Genomic DNA, 22243 nt, shown 5'->3' with positions numbered 1-22243 from the left:
AAAAAAAGTCAAAACGTTTTGTTTGAACATTTTCTTAACCAAAAAATGGACTTTTGGATTCAAAATTTTCTTTTAAAACATTTTCAAAATAAAAGTAAAGGGAAAAGAAGCTGGAAACCGAATGACATTTTTTCGACTTTTTGATTTGCCCAAAATTCCCCAAAATTTTGGTTTGGGGTCGGCCCAAAATGATTTTTTCCCCCAGGACTCCTAGCGAGCCGAAAAATCCATTATTCGTGCAGCAGTAAGTGATAAAAATACTTATCTACTGTCACAGAGCCTTAAATTGCACCTAGCATGAAGGAAGAATAATACTGGGGTCCTGCAAACGAGACCGTCCTTTCTCCTTTGGTGGAGGACGGAAAGGATCAGCAGGACGGAGGAGTTGTTTATTATCGTTCTTTCTTTATTTTATTACTGACGTTTTCTGGTGAAACTGAACGATTCAAGAGGTTGAAGTAGCGTTTGTGAGGCCAGGTCTGGCCTGGACCCTCGCAAAACCGAGCGGACATTTTCCCCGCAGACCATTTCAGTTTTGACAAAACCCCAAATTTTTCCTTTTGGAAAAATGTTCATGCAGTTAATTCCTGCCAGCTCAGACTCTGAGCAGAGACGTTAGTTCCAAAGCGCCATCCTGGGATGGGGAATCGTGGGCTCAGAGAGCTGCCCCAGCCGCCCCGGACCCCAAATTTGCAGTTTCTCATTTTCAGCCCTCATGGGAGAGTTTGCACATTATTGCGGGGGAAGGGGGGTGTCAGAGAGGTACCACCCTGATGCTCATCCTAATGTGAACCCAACCTCTTACCTGACTGCCCTGGCCAGGGCCTGCTCCTTCCTGTCCTCACAACTGAAGCAGTTAAATGGCCCATCACACCCTCTCTGCTCCACAGTTTATCAGATTTTCTCCTCTCCCCCAGTTTAGCCTGGGCACCATCTCAGAAGCTTTCTCTGATCTCTGCTGCAGAGAAATCCCTGCGGATGCTAATGCCACCTCCCCAACTTTGTCACGTCCTAGCACAGAGAGCACTTAGCTGTGGCAGGAGAAATGGGGATGGGGGGGGGGTTACAGTCCTCAGAAATAACAGGCCTCTGCTAGTGAAATTCATGCTCTGTCAGAGCCTCTCCTGCTCCTCTGAGTCACGGGGAGCTGGAGCGGTTCGCCTGGGAATGGATCCAGAGATTATGGAACTGGCACTCTGCCAGGAGAGGGGCCCACGTTACATAAGGGGAAACTGAGGCAAGGAGGGGTAGGGGAGGTGCCTTGCCCAAAGTCACCGGGGAAGTCAGTGGCAGAGCTGGAAATAGAACCCAGGAGTCCTGATCCGCCCCCCCTTTTCTGACCACCCTCCCTCTAAACGTCGGGGACGGAACCCAGGAGTCCTCTTTCACTTGAGCTCTAACCAGTATCATGACGGGGGGGGGAGACTTTCTGCTTTGATATCCATGGGCGTGAGGGACCCTTTTCAGGGAAGCTGTCTGAGTCTGTGGTCCCAGCTTTGCCTGTGGGTTGTAACATTTCACATCTTGTGTCTATGTTTTTTCCCCAATCCCAAGCCCTATTTTTAAAACTGGCATGTTGGAAAGTTTGACTTTTATATTTAGCCAAAGTTCCATCCCGTGCTTACTCCCCGAGCTCTGTCGCTGCCTTTGGTGCCCAGAGGCTGCTGACAATATTATTTCAGCCCAAATATTTGTCCACTAAATCATGTGCACAATTACGGCGATGACCCTGGACGAGAGCGATCTATTTTTAATGCCTGCTCTTGGTGTGTGCCATGCAGGGAATAATGCGGAATGCCGCCAAACAGTTAAGAAAAAACAACCCCTCCAAGCAATGCTCACCACACCCACAGCTGGCGTCAGACCATCTCAAATCTAGGTTTTGTAAGAGACCCCAGCTCTTGATCCTTTTAGAAAATGGTTTTCTAATTAGTAATAATTCCGTTTGTGTATTTCATTGCTGGTTCATTTCTATAGCGACTCAGGCTCTGTGCTTTGGGGATGGGGCTGTCTTGTTTGTACAGCACCAAGCGCGATTGGATTCTGGGCTGTGACAAATAAATAACAGCAATATTCACCAAACTACGTAGGGAGTGAAATGCGAACTGCCCCTTTAAGAAGAAGGAGGGGGCACTTGGCGCGGGGCCTTTCCAGGGGCCAGTGTGCAGGATGTACTGCTGTGATGAGTGGTTGGCACGGAGCTGGGGGACGAGGACTCAGCTTCGCCACTGAAGTCCGCGGAGCTTTGCTGCTTTGCACCAGCTTGGGGGCTGGACGACTCAGGGGTCGGCAATGCGCTACGGAGCCTTTCGCTGCGACGTGGCGGGTTCAAATCCAGGCCGGGCTGGTAGGGGGCAAAAGCCATCTCCAGCTGAAACCTCTTTGGGCAGCCCCTGGGTGCAGTGAGTTTGACGGGACTCAGCCCGCGAGTCAGGGAGGGCTGCTGACGTTCTGGAAAGCTGCGGGCAGGGTTGAAGAGGTCAGGCTGGGCTCACTTCTGCCCCCTGCAGCGGTCCCTCTATCCTAGGGACGAGGGAGGATCACGCCAGGGGCCGGTTTGCAGGGGGAGCGTGTGATCCATGCCACGCACTCCTGTGGCTGAACAGAAGCCGGGATGTCCATCTGGCACCTCGTCCCAGCTCCAGGGGGCTAGTGCAACTGCCACCTCTTCATCCACTGGGGGTGACCCAGCGGATCGAGCGAGAGCTGGCGAAGGGCTACGAGCATCGGCCAGGCAGGTTGGACCCAAGTGATTGCTGGAAAGAAAGGGTGGAGGCTGCTTTGAACTAGGGCTGTGGGAAAGGGGTTGGGGAGGGGGAGACACTGTGGGTCGAGGCGAGCGAGGAGCATGTGATGGAGCAGGTGGATTAGGGGAAGGGCCGGCTAACTCCCTCTGAGCAGGAGAAGAGTGGAGATCTCATTTGGGGCAGCACGGCCTTCTGCTCCTACACTGGCTTTCATCTGGGGAACGGAGGCCAATGCCGATTCTGAAGGGAGAGCGCCCTGCTGTCACCCGCAGCGCCCCCGACCACCACGCTGGGGCAGCGGGGTCCGCACCGGCTTAGGAGTGAGATCTACTGAGTCCCCACCGCGCAGGACCAGTGGGGTCAATGCTGAGTCACCAGCATGCAGCCTGCATCACCTGTGGCTGTTTCGCACCCTGGCCTGACCCTGCTGAGCTTGGGAGGTCTGCCGGAGATCACAGCTGGAGATGGGGTCACTGGAAAAGACACCTCTCCTGAGCAAGCGTGTTCTGCTGACTCATGTGCTGGGGAGGGCAAGTGGGCCCGGGGAGACAGAAAGCAAGAGAGGTTTCCTGGCACTGATTCCTCATGGGTATGGAGCCGCCGGCTGCATCCAAACCCCCGTCCCCATAGCACCAACAAAACACCGTCTCTCTTTTCTGCCTGTCTCTCTCTCCTTTCCATGTGGAGGGCAGGGGCTTTCTCGCTCGCCTTCCGCACGCTCCTCATGGCCTGTGAATGCTGATGAAAGTAGTGCCGGGCCTCTCCCTGGTCACAGTTCGCTCTCTGCTCTGTCTCATAGCGTGTGGGTTTTGGAGTATTTGCTTTTACACTGGCCGTTCCACAGGGGCAGCGGGTGCCTCTGATGGACCGCGCGGGAGGTGACGTGAACTGGGTTTGAACATCAAATGGGTTTCTTTCATTAACGCCGAAGCGAGGGGTCTTTGCATCTTCCGGAGACTAAAGAGGCCGTAAGCGGAGAAGACAGAGAGGATACCTGGGCATGCTGAGGTTCAGCAGGGGGGTGTAGGGGAGTGTACACACAAATGTGTGTGAGATTGGCCCCAGGCTCATGTGTGCCTGTGTGTGACCAGAATGTGTGTGAGATCAGCACCAGGCCGGGGTGCGTGACCACCGCTCGGTCTCTGGGACCGTGTGTGCACAGGGCCGGATCAACACAGAGAGAAACTAGGCACGTGTCTAGGTCCCAAATTTGGGTGGGATCGGGGGCAAAATATGGGGAGGGAGGTGGTTGTTTTTTTAAACTGCTCCCGTAGTTATTTCGGTCGTCTGCCCCCGGATCACAGGCAGCCTGTCCTTTGTCACTGGCAAGCACGCCACCGAACATCCCGAATTTCCTGTGCTCTGTAATTCAGCGTGTCTAGGGGCTGCGTATGCGGGAGCATCGATTCCCCCGCGGTCTCTCCCAGTGTCAGATTCCAAGGCAGCATGACAAGGTAATTTTTGCTTGATTTCCTCCTTCCCCCCGTTTAAAGCAACTCCGCTCCCCAGCCCTGTAATTACCCCGACAGTGCTGCATGGAGGGTGGGTTCCACTGGCAGCGTTCTGGCGGCGGGCGGGGGGAAAGCGGCGTGCCGGGGGCAGGAATGCCGGGGTTGTAATTATCTCAGGCAGCCATGTCACTCCCACTTGGCTGGAAGGAGCTCAGTGCCTTCAGAGGGCTCTGGGGCAGCATTCAGCAGGTCCGGGTGGGTGCAGACAGACAGCACCGTGCAGGGAGGCGCTGGCATAGCTGAGTGGTTCCTTGGCTCCATGCTGCCTGCCCACTAGGGCTAAGTGCTGCTTGAGTTGCAAGTGGGAATGAGAGAAAGAGAGAACCTACATTTGCCTAACGTGTGTATGCGTGTGTGTGTGTGTGGTTGTTTGCATCTATCTCTGTGTGTGTTACTATGTGCATCTACAGCAGTGTCTGTGTGTGAGAATGCATGTGATTACAAATTGTGTGTGTGAGAGAGAGAGCATGTGTGTATGATTTTGAGTGTGTGTGTTGTCTGCATTGTGTCAGATGACGTGTGCGCCTCTACGCTGGAAACTAGAACCGGGCAACTTTTTTCGACCACAACTTTTTTTTTTTTTTTCCAGTGCAAAATGCAGGTTCGGCGACGCCGGAATGTTTTGTGAATTTGCCAAATGGTTTCAGTGGAAAAGAAACCTTAAAAAAATCTGCAAAACTCCAAATGCTGCAATTCGATAATTCAAAATGACTTTCCATTTTGAAGTTTCCTTTGCTGTTGTTAAAAAATCGAAACCATTTTAAAATGCTCAAAATCAAAGCAAAACATTTCGTTCAACCCAAAGCAATGACCCTTTTACTTTCGATTTGCAAAAAACGTGAAACTTTTCATTTGCAGTTTGACCCCAGATGATTTTCCCCCCCAATTTTTTTCAGTGTTGCCAGCGAAGCGAGACTCCGTCAGGCACACAGCACTAGTGGGAATGACACTGCGGGATTACCCCATTCTCCTGGGGTAGGAGTTTTTGGCCCAGGGAAAATCTGATCTACCCCACCCTTTTGGGCCTGCTTTGCTGTCTCTGAACCCACCTCCTGGGTTTTAATGAACTTCCCCGTAACTGGCACCCTGTGTTTGTCTCATCCCAGATCCTTCGGAGACAAGTCTTAGGTCCGTCCCCCTCAACCCCAATCCCTGGGCCAGAACAAAACATTTCCACTCCTGCCGCCTCCCTTGTCTTTGTTCTTGTGATCCTTGTTCATTATTTTCTGTTCAGATAAGCAGTGTAGCTCTCCAGGGCCCTGGAGAAATGAGTCTCCAAGCTCTGGATAGAGAGGAGATTTTGTTCCATCTGCCACCTGGTGGCAAGAAACTGGGGAGAGCCAATTTACCAGGGAGTTCTTGGCTGGAGTAATCCCATGCCAGGCAGGAGTGAGGTGGGGATGCTCTCTGAGCCTTTCTGTCACACTGCTGGGTCTTCTCTGCTAAGCTGAGCCAGGCCCAGTCAGTAGTTGGATGGGAGACCAACACAGAAAATACAAGTGTTGAAGGATCGCTCCTGACTGGTTGCTATGCAGCTTCAGATGGTGCCTTTCAGATGAACTGTGCAGCCAACCCGTTGTCACGAAGGATTCCTGTTGCTCTCTTTAAGCAGGTGGTGCGCTGCACCCTAGAGGTGGCTGCATTTCAGTGGTCGGTGGTGGGATCCCTGTATGTCTGCTTTGGGGCGAGGGCTGCTCCTACTGTGGGGTTATTCTCTGGAGATGAGTTCCTTCGCACAGTGGTTTGTGCAGAGCTTGAAAGTAGCAAAGTGCTGTAGAGGGCTAAATATTATTACTTACTCAGACTTGGATTGCTTCTTCTCTCGCTATATCAGTCACCCTCCAGGAGCTAGGGCTGCCTCTGATGCCCCAGCCAGCGCCCACGCACAGATCCACGGGTGACCAGATCCAGCTCTCTCTGTGCCAATACTCACCTGCTCCAGAGTCAACAGCCAGGCAGTGCCAGCCTGCCCTCTAACCCCTCCCTGCTCCCAGCCACTCCGGTGGATTTTACAAGTGTGGCTGGGTGTCGGCGGGTGAGTTCGCACCAGCTGCATGCTTTTAAAAGGCCTTGTTGCCTGTGGTCCTGGCAAATCGCGCCCCCCCCCCCCGTTTTTGTTTTTAACTAGCCTGCAGCTGTTCCATGCAGAAGGAGTTTGGTGGCCGACTTGCTTGCAGGTGCTTTGTGCAGATCTTTGTAACTCTCAGCTCTGCAGCTGGGCCAGCTGAGCTGTGTGCATGCTCTGCAGAGAGCTGCCTTCGGAGATGGCCTTTACATGTTGGTGCAAAACCTACATTAGCCCCTACCAGGTCTGTCTGTCTAGCCAATCAGCGTATCCAGATTGTGTGTAGGTGCTTATCATATCACCTTAGCCAGAGAGGGATATGCTTTTTTCTATCAATACCTGAGTTTAACACGTAGCTGCAAGGCACAGTAGAAAATAGAGACCAGATATAAAAGAAAGTTGGAGAAAACTGTACCTCTGGTCTCTATTTTCCAGTATGCATGGCAGTTAAGTGCTACACTTGGAATTGGCCAGGTGCCCAGACACTTAGAGACAGTCCGACCCGCAGTACTGTATCTTTTGTATACACGTGCACACCTGTATCTCACTGCATTTAGAGCTGGGCTGAGGAGGTCTCTCAGGAGCTGTGGGGCTCTTCAGATAGACGAGGTATGGGAAAGAGTTCTCTGTAGGGTTACCGTATTCAAACATTTAAAAAAGAGGACACTCCATGGGGCCCCGCCCCTTCCCGCCCAACCCCACCCCTTCCCCACCCCCATTCCAACCCCTTCCCCAAAGTCCCTGCCCCAACTCTGCCCCCTCCTCTGAGCACCCCGCATTCCCCCTCCTCCCTCCCGCTCTGATCTTGGTTGGGGGTTGCTAAGTGCTTCCCAGCTCCCCACTCGCCCTGCAGCCCCTGCACCCCCCCGCCCCTGCAGCCTCTGCGCTCCCTGCCTGCCCTTCCCCTGCAGCCTCTATGCCCCCACCTGCCCTACTCCTCCTCGCCCTGCAGCCTCTGCACCCCCCCGCCTGCCCTGCTCCCCGGTTCACCCGGCAGAGGGAGAGCTGCGGGCTCCATGTGGAGCCAAACACTGTGCCGCACCACTCTGCGGGGGAGGAGGGAGCGCGGGAGAGGGAGGGACTCTGGCTGCTAGAGGCCCCAGTGGCTGCGAGTGGCTTTCAATCAGGCCCAGCCGTCCAATCAGCCGTGCCGCACTCTGCATGAGGGGAAGGGGGAAATCCCGGCCATTTCTACTTTATTAGAAATCCCCCCCGGACGGCCATTTAAAGCTGAAAAAGCCGGACATGTCCGGGGAAACCCAGACTGATGGTAACCCTAGTTCTGGCAGGGAGCTTTGCGGCAGGGAGCACGTAGCGCCTCCGGGGATTGGGACCTGGGACCCTCCCCTGGATTGCCCCTAAACCTCCCCCCTCCCCATGCGATGGGAAATTATAACTTGATCAGCAGAGAACCAAGGGCCCGAGAGATGAAGTGATTGACTGGAGTGTCAATGGCAGAGTTGGATACTCAGCCCCCATCAAAGTCCCAACCTAGCCCCTTGGCCACAAGGCCACCTTTCACCCATGCCCATCCCCGTGGTATCTGAGCTCCCAGCCACCAAGGGTGGGGCTGGCCTTGCCGTTGCTTTCTCATGGGGGGCTATTTCTCTGCGCCGACCAGGAATTCTATGCAGTGGATCATAATGGCCTGTCTCAGGAGCAGAGCAGAGCCCAATGCTGCCGCTGGAGACCTCAGCGACTGCTTTAGAGGATGGGGCTTCCCACGTGCTTGGAAATGCGATGAGAAGCCATCCCTTGCGGGACCTTTCCCCGCTGCACGTGGGTCAAGCAGGGGATGGATGATAGTGCTCAGCACCACGTCTGTCCCCTCTCTCTGCCTGCCTGGGGGAGCCCCCCGGCCCTGCTGCATTTAGGATCCGACAGCTTTTTAGAAAGAGGGCTTTGATTTTGGAGCTCATCTTCAGTGCTTCGGGCTAGTGACAGTGCAGGCTGCTTCGAGCCCAATCGAAAGGCTTTTCATGTGACTGCAAGAATGAGAGGGGCCATTCCACAAAGCTGGAAGATGACAAATTGACGTCTGGCAAAATAAGGTGTTTTTCCACCCAGGGCGCAGTGAGCCAGTGGACATGGCAGCATTGAGGCTAACAGCTTAGCAGCAAAGAAACGTGTAGTGAGACTAGCCAGCATTACAGCCAGCAAATTATGAAAAATAAATATCTTATTGCTTTGGAAGGGCTAGAAACCTTCATGCTTCAGGGCATGAGCCCCAATCTCTAATAGGGGTCAGGAGGGAAATTTCCCTGGGAGACGGTTATCCCAACAGTGCCTCCTGCAGGATTTTTCTCTCTGACACCAGTTGCTGCTGGCTAATGTAGGGGACAGGCTAGATATAGAACTGGCCGGGAACGTTTTTACATCCAGATTTGTCAAAACCAAAACTGTTCACGGGAAAGGGGGAGTTTAGACTAATCTCATTGGGGGGAAAGTTTCAAAATAGTTGAAATGGGATGTTTGGCCATGTTTTGACGTGCAGGCACTTGGCTAACAGACAGGAGATTCATTCCCCAACCCGTGCCCCGTGCCAGATGCAGGCCATTAATCAGCACCGGGGAAAGGCCTGTTCGCCAGCCAGCGAGATGGCTCCACATAGCTCAGGAAAAATCAGTCTTATTAGAGAAGCCCAGACAGACCTGTACACCCCTCACTGCTGCTGCAGCCGTTCCCTTCCCACGAGGCAGCAGCCTCTGAAGTGCTGGGTCCCTGGGCACCCAAGCAAGGAAGGGGTGGGCCAAGGAAGGGGTGTGAGGGGGGTAGCCTGTTCCTCACGTTGGGATTCTGCCAGTGCTCAGTGCTAAGCTGGGGTCGGATGGGAGACCAGCAAGAGCTACCGAGCTTTGGGATGTTGTGTCGGTCCATAACCCCTGACTGCTGTTTATGACCCTGTCACCGAGGCAAGTCATGAGGGGGCGCACTTTGTTCTGAGCGAGTGGCCCAGCTCTTGTGGATTTGCAGATATCTGCTTTATATCCACGGACCATGTTCGTGGATCGCAGATCGGATGCGGATACACATTTGGTATCTGCCCAGGGCTCTACTCGTGGGCACTGGCTTTTAGATGAGATTTGAAACTGATCATTCAAGTCCCAAGGTCTTCTTAGCGTCTTCACAGCATGCCTCAGGTGGGACATGGCCAGGATTTGTGACCGAATTTGGTCCGCTGGTTGGATCATTAGTGTTCCCGGCCCGGCCCGGGTACTGACTGGGAGTGCGATATAACCCGCCTCTGTCCAACCCCCCCCCCCGGGGGTCGTTGCAGCTGTACGTGGAATTCTTCACTTCCTGTTGCTGTGAGTTGTTATGCAGTTAGTGCACTTCGCCACAGAGGTGGCCGCATTTCCATGCTGGTCGAAGGGATCCCTGTGTGGAGCTGAAGTTTGTAAAATCCTTTTGGGAACCTTTGGGATCAAACTATTTTAACCAGCTGAGTTGTTTGTTGATTTTTTGTGGGCATCTCTGGGCGTGTTCAGAGGTGAGAGCGGGGACTGGCAGTCAGGACGCCTGGGAAGGGAGTGTTGCCCAGTGAGTAGATCAGGTAACCGTGCCCCCTAGCATGTGCACCTGTATCCCAAGGGACTGCTGAATTTTCTTTCTTTCTTTCTCCTCTACCTACTTTTTATAGAGTGCCCATCACCACAGCATCTGAGCTGCATTACGCCACTCCCCATGCCTGCATTGTCCTCTCCTCCTGGCCTACTGCCCCGGGGGGTGAATTTCACCCTGCAATGGTCCCAAGGGTGGGCAGGGCCGGGCAGACAAGCCCCTCACCTCTGTGTAGGCTCTTGCAGCCCTCTCTCCCAGCATGGTCCCTGCCTCTGGGCCTCCCCGTCCATTTGCTAATGGAGCCTTTATCCTCATGCATGGTCGCCATCCACAGCTCTGTGTCTTGGTAATGTCGGGGGTCTCTCTGCCTTAGGGTGGGTGCCACGGCCTGCCTTCTCGTAGCTGCCAGGGGACCGGGGTTCAAGAGCGGCTCAGGTGGTGCGGTTTAGAGCCACACACCGCTGCGCAGGCAGACCCCATGGGACGCCTCTCGATGCTGGCTCTTAGCAGTCATGGTCTGGGGGTTGAGACCAGCCCAGGGCCTGCCCTCCCTTCGCTGTCCCTGCCGCGCATCTGTGATGCTAGATAAGTAACAGACTAATAATAACTAGCCCCCTGCACCCCCTTTAGCTCAAATTCTGCTTTGTAGAATGGAAGCTGCAGTCCCGGGGTACTTGGACTGAGAAGGGGGCGAGCTCTCCCCTTCCCCGCCCCCTCGTCTCTCTGCCCCTGGGTGTGCGTCTCTCTAACCCCATTTCCGTCTCCTCCCAGGTAAATGCGGACGCCCAGGTTCTGAATCATGCTGGATCCAAGACAGCGTTCAGCGAGCCCAACCCCTTCACCGAGATAGCCATGAACAGCTGCAAGTACAATGGAGGCGTGGTCCGACCCCTGAGCAGCCTGAGCGCCTCCCAGCGCAACCTCCATGAACTGGGAGCCGAGACCCAGCCCCTGCAGACCCTCCACAGCTCGGGCCTGGAGGTGGTGGTCTCCAAAACCGAGCAGGCCAAGGATACAAGCTTGCAGGCGGAAGAGGAGGAGGCGGCGGCGGCGCGCTCCCGGAGCCAGAAGAAGAACCAGAACGTTGGGTACCGGCTGGGCCACCGGCGGGCGCTCTTCGAGAAGCGCAAACGCCTGAGCGACTACGCCTTGATCTTCGGGATGTTCGGCATCGTCGTCATGGTGACGGAGACGGAGCTCTCCTGGGGAGTCTACACCAAGGTAGGGACCACGGCCTGTCTTGAAGCCGAAAGGCCGGGGACCCGGGGGACAGACGCGCCTGGCTCAGAGAAGAGGCTGGCGCAAGTCCTGGGTACCGCCTAAGTCCCACTCACGCCCTGTGGGGGTCCAGGCCTGTATGTCGCCCTTGGGAAGCAAAGGATCCTGGGAGTCCCAGCCCTGGAGCATAAGTGGAACTTTTAGCTGGTACCTAGGTCTCACGCGGGCGGGGGGCTGGAGGCCGTGTGAGTGCAAGACAGCTGTGTGTGTACAGCGCCTGGCACACCAGGCGTCCGAGTGCCACCGTAACACACATAAGGGATAAGGAACATGTGTGAGAGAGACAGAGAGAGCAGGACTGCCCGCATGTTTGAACGTCAGCTTGCTGTGGGGGTGTGCACACGCGGGTGTGCCAGGGGGTGGTATGGGTGCGTCCGGGGAAAGGAGGATGCGTTTAAACATGTGTCCCAGAGTCTATGTATGTGTGCGTGCACCGATGCAGGGATACGTGCACGGACCCATCTCTGTGCGTGTGTACCTGTTCTCCCCCTCCCCGTGGGTCTGTGTTTGCACCGACCCAGCGATGGCTCTCCTCCCCCGAGCTGCTGTGAGGATTAATGGACCCTGCTCTTCGCTGCGACGTTTGATGCCAATGGGCGCTTTGTGCTGACAGTGTGAATAGTCCTGGCTCAGCGAGATGCTTTATCATTCTTGCTCAGCTGGCTTCTCTCCAGGGCTGATGAATCTTCCCCCGAACGGCAGAGGTGTGGGGCCAGACAGAATCGTTCATGCAAACACCCGCCTGTCCCTTGCATGCTGCCATGCAGCTCACCTGTCCCGCGCTCCCGCGTCAACTGCACATTGTCCACATGTCTGTGACTGCAGAGCCCCAGATCTTGCCGCTACAGAAGCTGGCATGCACATCTGTCACCGGAGAGCCGGCAGACCTCTGTGCAAGGCCCCGGGGATCAGAAAAGGGCCCCTGGCTGCTAACATCCATGTGTCAAATGCATCCCTGGATGGAACTGGTCATGTGGCGTCTGCCCCCCTCAGCCACACCGGAGGCTGCCTCTTAGGGGCAAGTGTAACCCCCCAGAATCGGTTGGGATCTCAAGAGAGGAAGCTGGTTCAGGGGCTAACGCTCAGGGTTGGATTCTGGAGAGCTGGGTTCCATTCCTGGGTCCGCCCCAACCTCCTGGGTATCCTTGGGCATGTCTCAGCATCTCTGTGCCTCATTTTCCCTGTCTGTGAAATAAATGTGGATCCTAATGGGGGGAGCTGGGAGGCTTAGCGGATCACTGCCAAACGCTGGCTGACTGTCAGTAGGGAGGGGAACAGGGTTAGGATTAACCCCTGCATTGGGGTGTCCTGTACTGCAGGCTTCCCGGCCAGCCTCTGGGGCCAGGGGGTACGTCCAGGCAGCAGCTGGGGGCGTGATTCCCAGCTCGGGTAGACATACGCTCTGGGGGAGCTCGTGCGCTAAGAATAGCAATGTGGCCATGGCGGCATGAGCTAGTCGCTGGAGGACAACCCCCTCCGAGGTCCTAGGTATGTAGCAGGGCGGCTGGCCCGAGCCGCTGCCAGCACCAGACCATGGCCACGCTGCTCTTTGCAGCGCACAAGCTTGATCAGAGCTACCCCGGGCATGTCCACCTGCCCTGGAGATTCCCGTCAGCCGCTGCGGAGATTTGCCCCGAGAGGCCAGCAACCCAGCCTGGAGTTCAGTGCAGGTTGGACCGGCGAGTGGCTGATGGCCTGCCCACGGGATCGGCTCTCTCCTGGAGTCGGGATCCCTGCGGCATGCCAGGTTCGTCCCAAGCGAAGACGGTGAGTCCCTCCCACCAGCTTGGTACGCGCCTTTCCATAAAGATCTGTGTGTGCCTATCGAACGAGCCGAGTCCAGAGTCTCCCTGCCACGGGTCTCCTCGGGACCGAAGGGGGAACCATGCCTGACGCTGCTCCTCTCTGTCTCCCTTTCAGGAGTCTTCATATTCATTTGCACTGAAATGCCTTATCAGCCTTTCAACCATGATACTTCTGGGCCTCATCATCATGTACCATGCCAGAGAAATCCAGGTGAGCTGCCCACCCCAGCGCATGGCCCCTTCCCTATTTCACGGTGGGGGGGGGGGGGTGGAGTTTGTGCCAGCACCAGGCACAGCTGATGGGAGTGTGAAATCAGACAGGAACGTTCTTCTGGGAATCCCATTGCACGTGCTCAAACCAAACCCTCGCCCCTCCTGAGACACGGAGCCGGCGGTCCTCGTGGGAACCTGAGTTTGTCCAAACTGTGGTTCTCAACCTTTCCAGTCGACTGTCCCCCTTTCAGGAGTCGGATTTGTCTTGCATGTCCCCAAGTTTCACCTCACTTAAAAATTACTTGCTTACCAAATCAGACATGAAAATACACAAGTGTCACATCACTCTTCACTTTCTCATTTTTCCCATATCATTATGAATCAACCGGAATATAAATATCGTACTTACATTTCAGTGTGATACCTGAGCCTGTTTTTCACTTCTGAGCCTTCTCTGAAGCCGAGCCCTGGACGGCAGGGCTGAAGCATGTAACCTAGCTTCGCAGAGTCCCCGTGGCATAAGGCCCCGGGCAACTGCCCTGCTTGCCCCCCTCTAACGCCGGCCCTGCACTTGTGACCCCCCCCAAACCCATCCCATGACCCCCTGGGAGTTGCATCCCCCACATTGAGAAATATGATCTAGATGAGTTGAGTGCCCCCTGGAAGACCTGTGTGAACCCCAGGGGTATGTGTACCCCGGGTTGGGAACCGCTGCAATGCAGGAGACATTGATTAGCTGCAGCTTTCCTAGAGGTGGCCCCTAGCTGCAAATTTCACACCTGGATCCCAATTTTTCAACCGCTTCCTCCCCCACAAAGTTCAAAGGGGTTTGGCGTGGGGGTGGTTTGGGGCTGTCTCTGAGCCCTGCAGCTGTGTCAGATCTAAGAGGAGCAGGGTCAGGACGGGCCAGAATTTTTCAGAAGAGCTGCGGGCTACGTTTCCCAGGGCTCAGCACCTGCCGCTGGGCTCGGATTCTCACAAGAACTCAGCTCCCATTGAGGCCCCTGCCTAAGGGTCAGATTTTCAAGTGGGGTCAGCGGGTTCCCATTGTGACATTTACCGGCAAGTTTTCTCAAGCACCCAGCACCTAAAGGGCTGGAAATCCGGCCCAGAGCTCTTTTAAAAGAATCTGGTGCCCACAGACCTAAGCTGACCCAGCTAGGAGATCCTAGCAGTCGGGAGACCTCCAAGGAACAGGTAGGTGCTGCAGGAAGCAGTGCTGGGGAATCAGTAGGTGGTGCCGTTCATCTGAGACAGCGCCGATCAACAGGTGAAATCCTCCCCGGTACAGGAGACCCATGTCCCACTTAAGATCTATTCTGAAGGCTTAAGAGGGACTCTACTAACATGTTTAGCACATGCCACTCCCTCCTGCACATACGCCGAGGGGGCGGCTTGCTGCTTCAGGTTGGCATGACAACATTCATTATAAAGGTGCAACATCACATCTTAAAACACGTCCTTCCCTGTATGACAAATTAGCCAGTAGGTTATTAACATTAAAACAAGCTGTATTGGCTTGTTACTATTCAATTATAAGCTGTATATGCCTGTCACCTTTTGTTCTTTATTTACTTGTTGCATCCTGCGGATTTTGAGCGCTACTGATGTGTGGGTTGCAGACACTGCCAGTGTTGCCGACACAGGGAAATACACAGGGAAATACTGATCAACCTAGGAAATTGTGGCTGGAAAATCCTAAAAATTGGCAAGAAGACTCAGTAGCGTGTTTTTATTGAGTCTCGCAATATGTGATGTTTTCCCTTAAAGTACAAGGTGCTGGAGTCAGGGGATTACCTGAGAAGCTCAGCTTTTGTAAAAAGAGAACAACCCAAAATGTATTATTTTTTTTTAAAAATCTCATGATGTTTGAAGGCTTCAGCACTGGTGCATTCCTTCTGTGATTTTTAGGGGACCCGGGGCAAAATCTGAAATCTAGAACCCTCACCCTTCCAAAAAAATTCCTGCTTGGGGGGGAGGGGGGAATCAGAGAACAAGCTCCCACTGCATTTGCCCCACAACAGAGGCTTAGCTTCTATCCTGCGGGGCAGAGCCCAGATCTCCGCCCCAGGCATTGCTGGTACGCAGGGTCGCAGCGCCACTCAGGTATGGCCCAGCCGTCCCTCTGCCATGATGCCAGGCCAAACCTGAATAGCACTGCGATCCCACGCACAAGGTCACAACACCACTCAGCTTGGGGACCCTCTCAAACTGGGGACCCCTTTTGGCTGCTCCAGTACACGAGCCAGCTAGATGAACATTAACTCAGGTCCATCTACACAAGCTGCGCTCCTACCCCGTGCCCTGGCATGTCAGCGATGTACATGCTGCCCCGGGGCCAGTAGCTGCACAAGGCCCAGAGCAAAGGAGAACCAGACCCAGCAGAGCTCTGCGGAGACCCAGCGTTTCATCCACCCAGAACAGGTTGCACAATTGGAGCTGGAATTGTACTTGATAACAGGATTTTCTAGCTGGGGTTTGAGAGGAAAACAAAAGTCTCCAGTGTTCAGAGACGGCGCCTGGTGCCGCGGAGAGATGAGTTGAAGGAGCAGATACAGCAAAAATCAGGAATTTTTTTTATCCAGGGACTTTCTGACCCTGGCGCCTGGTCCATTTGAAGTTCACCACGGCAACCTCTCTCCTATCTGTGCTGCCTCTGGCTTGCAATCTAGCCCCTTTGGGCAGTAAACCATCTTCCTCCCAGTAATGCCCACCGCATCGGCTACACCCGATGTGACTTTGATCATGTCCCCTTACGGCAAAGCACCATCCGTTCCACAGAGGCTGAGCTCTGTGCCCCCAAGCAGCTGTTAGGAGAAGTCACAGCATTCATCCTGCAGCCACAGCATCGCCAGGAGAAAGTCGATAGTAATGCGTTAAGAGCTTAGGGAGGTGGATTTTAATGCCTTAATTGAAGGAAAGCGAGCTCGCCCGTTCTGCACAGCAGGAAGAGAGAGGCCGGTCTCAGATGAGTCCTGCCGTCTGGGACGCCGCTCTGTGGATTTGTACGGCTGCTATTTCCTCACCTGCTGTGTATTTAATTTCACTTTGCGGGGACTTTTCGCGCGGCAACACAGGGAAATACTGATCCACCTCGGAAATTGTGGCTGGAAAATCCTAAAAATTGGCAAGAAGACTCAGTAGCGCTCAAAATCCACAGGATGGCCAACCCCAAACGTTCAAACCTCATGAGTCCAGCTCCCCAAAATATTGAGATTGGCTTCAATTAACAATGCTGTGGGCGTGCCGTTCGTTTGCCTTTTGGGTCTTCAGCCTTTGGGGTTACGCACTAGTCACATTTTCAAGGTTTTCTTTGCAGTCATGAGGGTTAGAAATTGACTTGCTTTAAAAAAAAAAATCACCAAATTCGTAGTATTTGGTGTCCCGGCTTCTGGAAACTCATGTTCAAACCATGAAAACTGGCAACACTGAATATCTGAGCTTATTGACAGCAAGATGTGCGGACACTGACAGCCAGAGCCCCACTGCCTGGGGCCGAAGCACGTAACTTAGTTTCACGCGGCCCTCCTGATTAGCCGAATTTTTGATCATCCGATCTGGCCTCGATCCCAATTAGATCGGATAAACAGGGTGCCACTGGACACCGGGGCCTCTACAGTCATTTATACTTGTCCAGAGACCAAACCACAACCCCTCTGATCTGGTAGCGTTTTACAAATCTATAAATACCAGATTTACACAGGTATTTGGGCAGCTAAAGACGCCGACAGGAGCTTAGGGGGGTTTCCAGAAGTACGTAAGCGAGTGAGGTGCCTACCCTGTTAGGGGGATTTTAGACATTCCTGGGTCTGTTTCACTGCAGGCTCTGACTCCGGTGCTGCCTCTAACCTACACCCAAACCTCTGGCCTGAGTTCCGTGGGAAGGTTGTTTAGCTGTAGTAGCGCTGAGACATGGTTACTGGCGGGATAGACAAGCAGAGAGAGGGGCCTGAGTAGGGACCGCCCCACTCTGCCTTGACAGAGAAAGCCAGCAAGCTCTGTGCAGCCTGTGTGAGTGCAGGGGAAGATGGAAAATCCCCACAGCAGGCCCTGGGATGAGAGCCTGCCAGCCAAGCTGACGCAGAAGCAGATGTGCGAGCAGTGGCTTTGGGCTGGGTGATGCGTGCAGTCATTACTCAGCCGAACAGCTCCAGCTGTTGCAGGCGGCACATGGGGAATGCATCTTCAGGCCGGGCTTCTGCCTGGCCGTTTCCAGTGCCGAGTGGGCCCCGGAGAAGCCTGGCAGAGTCCCAGAAGAATAATGCAGGGCTAAATTGCTCCGAGACGTCCCATTACAACTTTATTATTGGCTGCAATTATTGCCGAGAGCCACATGCGACCTGCTGCCGGTGACGGGGCACAGGAGAAAAACATCCCTTGTTCAATGGGCAATACGAGCCCTCTATAAATCCTATTGCATTTAGAACAGGGTTCGTTCAGTTACCCGTCTCTCCCCTTCTGCCCTGCACCGCTGGCCCCGGGGGCGTGAGGGAAAGACAGGAAGGCCCTTGTTATTATTTATCACCGGTCCAGGCGGGTGTCACTGCAGGACTGGATGCCTGGTCTGGTGGGTAGGCAGCGGCGCCAGGAGGGGTGAATTCAGTTCCCACCTCTGCAGTGACTCGCTGCCTGCAGCGACTCGGTGCATCAGTTCCTGTAAAAGGGGGAGAACAAACCTTCCTTTAGCTGCCTGCTCTATTTAGGACAGGAACTGTTCCTGGCCAGGCGCTGAGCTCAGCTGGGGCTAACCACCTACTCCTTGGCTAGAACCTCTCGCCACCGCTTGTATTGTAGCAGCGCCAGGGAACCCACCTGAGCCCCAGGCCCCTTGTGCCAGGTGCTGCAGTGTGAGAGCGGGGAAGGGGCTTGCCCCAGGTCAGCCAGCGGGGCTGGGCATAGAGCCCACGGGCGCTACCCCACACCACCTGCCAGCTCCTTGCTAGCTGCTGCTGGGCCTTTCGACCCATCCTACAGCAACCCCCGGCCTCTAACCCCCCTCCCCTCTCCCTGCCCAGCTCTTCATGGTGGACAACGGGGCAGACGACTGGAGAATAGCCATGACCTACAAGCGGATCTTTTTCATCAGCCTGGAGCTGATGGTGTGCGCCATCCACCCCATCCCGGGCCAGTACCTCTTCACCTGGACGGCCCGGCTGGCCTTCACCTACACCACCTCGGTGGCCGACGCCGATGTGGACATCATCCTCTCCATCCCCATGTTCCTGCGGCTCTACCTGATCGGGCGCGTCATGCTGCTGCACAGCAAACTGTTCACCGACGCCTCCTCCCGCAGCATCGGCGCCCTCAACAAGATCAACTTCAACACCCGCTTCATCATGAAAACCCTCATGACCATCTGCCCCGGCACCGTGCTGCTGGTCTTCAGCATCTCCTCCTGGATCATTGCCGCCTGGACGGTCCGCGTGTGCGAGAGGTAAGGGCTCCTCGGGCGGAGGGCGGGGCAGGCTCTGCACACGGGCCCTTTGGAGGGGCTCGGGCCCTCCGGGGCATGGCGCTGAGATGCAGCTGGAGACATGCCGGGCTCTCTTAAATAGACCAGAGCTGGGGACCCCTGCATATGTGATCCCCCCACCAGTAGAGGGAAAGGGCCCTTTGGTTGGCTGTTACCGGCTTCAGCCGTATGTAACAAGGGTCACCAGCAGGGAGCGAACCCACAGCCTCTGGGTGGGAAGGCAACCTCCTGCCTGAGCTAAAACCCCAGCGGTAGCTGACTTGTAGGCTGCTGGGCACGGTCTGGTCATTGGCAGCTGACAGCCCCACGCTGTTACGTGAGCCGAGCAGGGCCGCCCAGAGGATTCAGGGGGCCTGGGGCAAAGCAACATAAAAAATGTTGTAATACTATAGAATACTATATTTTCGTGGGGCCCCCTGTGGGACCTGGGGCCTGGGGCAAATTGCCCCACTTGCCCTCCCCCCCCGGGCGGCCCTGGAGCCGAGCTCCTCCTCTCTCTCGTCCCCGAGCGTCTCCGCAGATGTGGGGAGCAGCGCGGTGTCACCAGCCGTTCCCCTCCGGGGCTTGTTCGCCCGCTCAGCCCAGCCATCTAGCGAGTGGTCAGCCTCGGGGTCAGACTGAGTCTGCCGGGCGGGCGTGACTCTGTCGTACCTGGCGTTCCGCCGACTTGATCTGTTATTCGAACGGAGGTGGCACCTCGGCGCCCCAGCGGCTGTGAGGGGCAGGGGCCTTCCTGAGTGCGTGCTGGGAAGGGGGCAGGGCTGGGAGCCGATCCAGAGCGAGTTAAACACGCCAGGTGCTCTTGACCTAAATTAGCTCTTCCTTTCTTTGCTGTTTCGAAGTAAAAGCCACTGAAGGTGCACCACTCCCTCCCCACGGCCCCCCTTCAGGCGGCGTGGAGGGGACTCCCCTCATGCTTTGCTTTCCACTAAGATGAGCCTCTGAGCCCCAAAGCCGGTTGGAGCCGTCGCCCTGTCCTAGGATTCCTCCCCGCTTCCCTTCCTGTCCTCCCCACTCCGCCCCCTTCCACCTCTGGTCTCCCCTTTGCCACCAGGCCTCTTTGCCCCCAGCCTGGCGTGTCGCGGTGCCGCTGCCAGACGCAAAGGGGGCACCTGCTGCACCCGAGGGCTCCCCCTTTTCCCTACAACCAGGGGTGAGCTCCTGCCCAGGCCGAGAGCTCTCAGGGTGACTGGGGGGTGGGGGTTACAGTAACCCACCTCGGCCATCTCAGGCACATCCGTGGGCCACCGCCTCAGTCAATGGAGGCAGTGAAATCAGCGGAGCTGGGATCCTAGATCCAGGTTGATTTACACCCGCTGGGGCTCTGATCCCATTGACTCCAGCAGAGCTGGGCCGATCGATACCAGCTGACGATCTGGCCCTTTGCCTCCTCTTTAACTTGGGCGGATCCCATCAAACAGGGAGCAGGTCCCGAGCTCTGGCTTTTAAGGGAGCGGGCGCCTCGTGCCCGACGCGTGCTCATTCAGCTGCAGGTCGGAAGGGACCCGAACGGTGTGCCTGGGGGTGTGCGTGTGCTCTCTCCTCTGCTCTCCTCTCCTCTCCTCTCCTCTCCTGTCTGCCACTTCTCCGCTGCACCGGGACTGCTCATTAATCTGCTCTTGTTTTCCCTCTCTAATTGCTATGCTGCTCATAGGGACAAACTGTGAGTCTTCGTTCCTAGAAACCCCTAGCCCCAATCCTGCACGGGGAGCTGCCGCCTACTGCCGAGCCTTGCGCCTGCCAAGAATTTAAGATTAGCTGCAGCTGGCGGGGTGGGCGGAGGCGGGGGAGGCGGGGATCCAGTTCGTAGCAAAGGGGCTGTGAACCTTGAAAGCAGGCTGGAGCCCTTCCACTTGGAACCTCTGCATTTCATTGTGATGGGGGCAGGTGCCTCCGACATTCTCCCTCCCCTCCCGCCCCCGCTAGTCCATTCCAGGTGCGCCCAGGAATCCAGCGCCATTTCTTCCCTCGACCTCTCCCTTGGGAAGAGTTTCCAGGCGTGGATTCCTCATGCTTTGCCGTGGGCTCCCATTCCATCCCTGCCAACCTCAGGCCAGGAGCTGGGCCGTTAACCCTTTAGTGGCAGGAGTCTGCTTTCCTTGGCATGGCCAGGTGGGAGGAACAGCCACGCTCTGGAGGGAGGAATCACCTCGGCATTCATTATCGCCAGGCCTCCACCGCCAGCAGCGTGATCCTTCTGTGCGTCAGAGTCCCCGGCTTTGGGGCAGGGGGGAGTTTTTCATCACGGGCCCTGTAGAGCCGTACCCCTAGGATCGGAACTGCAGCATCCCCACAGGCGCTCTGCCCGCGGGCTCAGATGGAGCCAAGCTCCAGGCCCCGGGGCCAACAGGGCTCTAAGCGCCGGGGCTGGGCAGCTAGTTCTCATCAGAGCCAGCCGCAAGGGACGCAGGCGTCTCACCCAGCTCCCCTCCGCGGTGCTGGCCACTCTCTGTGGCCTGGTCTACAGTTAAAACGTCGCTCAGGAGTGTGAAAAACGGCATGCCCCTGAGCGCTGACCTCGCCCCTGGTGTAGACGCGGCTGGGTCAGTGGACGGATGCTTCCGTTGAATTCGCTAGCGCCACTTGGGGAGATGGAGTTCCTGCCGCAATGGAAAACCCATTTCTGTCGCTGGAGCGAGCGTCTGCGCTGGGGGTAGCCCTGTGTCCACCGGCCCACGCCCCCTTCCGGTGCAGGAGTCGCTGCGATCTATATGGGTGACTCCTCACAACCCCTCCCTGGGAAACAGGTTGTGAGCATCATCCCCATTGTACAGATGGGGAAACTGAGGCATAGAACGAGGCAGTGACTTGCCTGAGACCACACAGGGAGTCAATGGCAGTGCCAGGAATAGAGCCCAGAAGTTCTGGATGCCAGTCCGCACCAGACTCTCTGCTGAGCTGCAGTTCACTGCTCGGGCAGGTGTGATGAGTTGTCAGAGCTCAGCGGGCAGGATGACGTTTTTAAGTGAGAGAACCCTGGGTTGGCACTGAGGCCAGGGACCAAAAGACCCACAGACTGAACTCCCTTCTCGCCCCATGGAGGTGAGGCCGATTACCTACACGGTCCAGCGTAGCGGAGATCTGCCTTCCACTCACCCAAGCCGTACCACCTTGGTGGAGGACCCCGGCCCTGAACGATGCCAGTCCTGCCTCTCTCACCAGTTGCTCAGTTGGATTTTTGCAGGATAAAAGAAAACAACGAGGGGCCGGTGCGAGGCGTCAGGGAGGTGGAGAATTCCCTCCCTCAGCCCTGTCCCGCTGGAGCTGCCCACGCCGGGGGGCCAACACCGAGACCACAGGGTAGGGTGGGGTCAGCGCAGGGTGCGGCCATCAGCTGCAGCAGCTGTGCTCATGGCAGAGGCGAAATGGCTATTAGTGTCCGGTTATTAGCCTGGTGTCAGTGAGGAGCAGCAGCAGTGGGGTGTAAGCGCCACTCAGGCCTTAAGGAGGCTCCCGGACCCCGGGGTTCCCTTTAGTAAAGGGGGGGGGGTTGCAGCGCTGCTCTACTATTCTGTGCCTCTCAAAAGCAAAAACTTCTGCTGTGCCAGCCCTGGAGATCGGAGCAGAGCGGAGCCAGCTTTGGCAGAGAG

The 22243-nt window shown here is 55.8% G+C and overlaps 1 protein-coding gene across 6 annotated transcripts in view; it reads left to right on the top strand.

Annotated features, from left to right (window-relative positions):
- LOC117868979 (small conductance calcium-activated potassium channel protein 2-like) overlaps positions 1-22243 on the top strand; it is a 66810-nt gene that overhangs the window by 25349 nt on the left and 19218 nt on the right. For 5 of the 6 annotated variants that reach the window (XR_004643751.1, XM_034755417.1, XM_034755414.1 and 2 more), the window contains exons 2-4: positions 10656-11105; positions 13083-13178; positions 18196-18614. Coding sequence is in view for 5 of the 6 variants with exons in the window: in XM_034755417.1 (XP_034611308.1) it covers positions 10737-11105; positions 13083-13178; positions 18196-18614 (884 nt within the window). In the remaining variant the exon portion in view is untranslated. Of the gene's footprint in view, positions 1-3789; positions 4202-10655; positions 11106-13082; positions 13179-18195; positions 18615-22243 lie in introns of those variants that run through there. The other variant, XM_034755420.1, reaches the window with a different exon arrangement.

The sequence above is a fragment of the Trachemys scripta genome, chromosome 22 (assembly GCF_013100865.1).
Source record: "Trachemys scripta elegans isolate TJP31775 chromosome 22, CAS_Tse_1.0, whole genome shotgun sequence".
NCBI lineage: Eukaryota > Metazoa > Chordata > Testudines > Emydidae > Trachemys > Trachemys scripta.
This window is presented reverse-complemented; position numbering and strand designations above follow the sequence as displayed.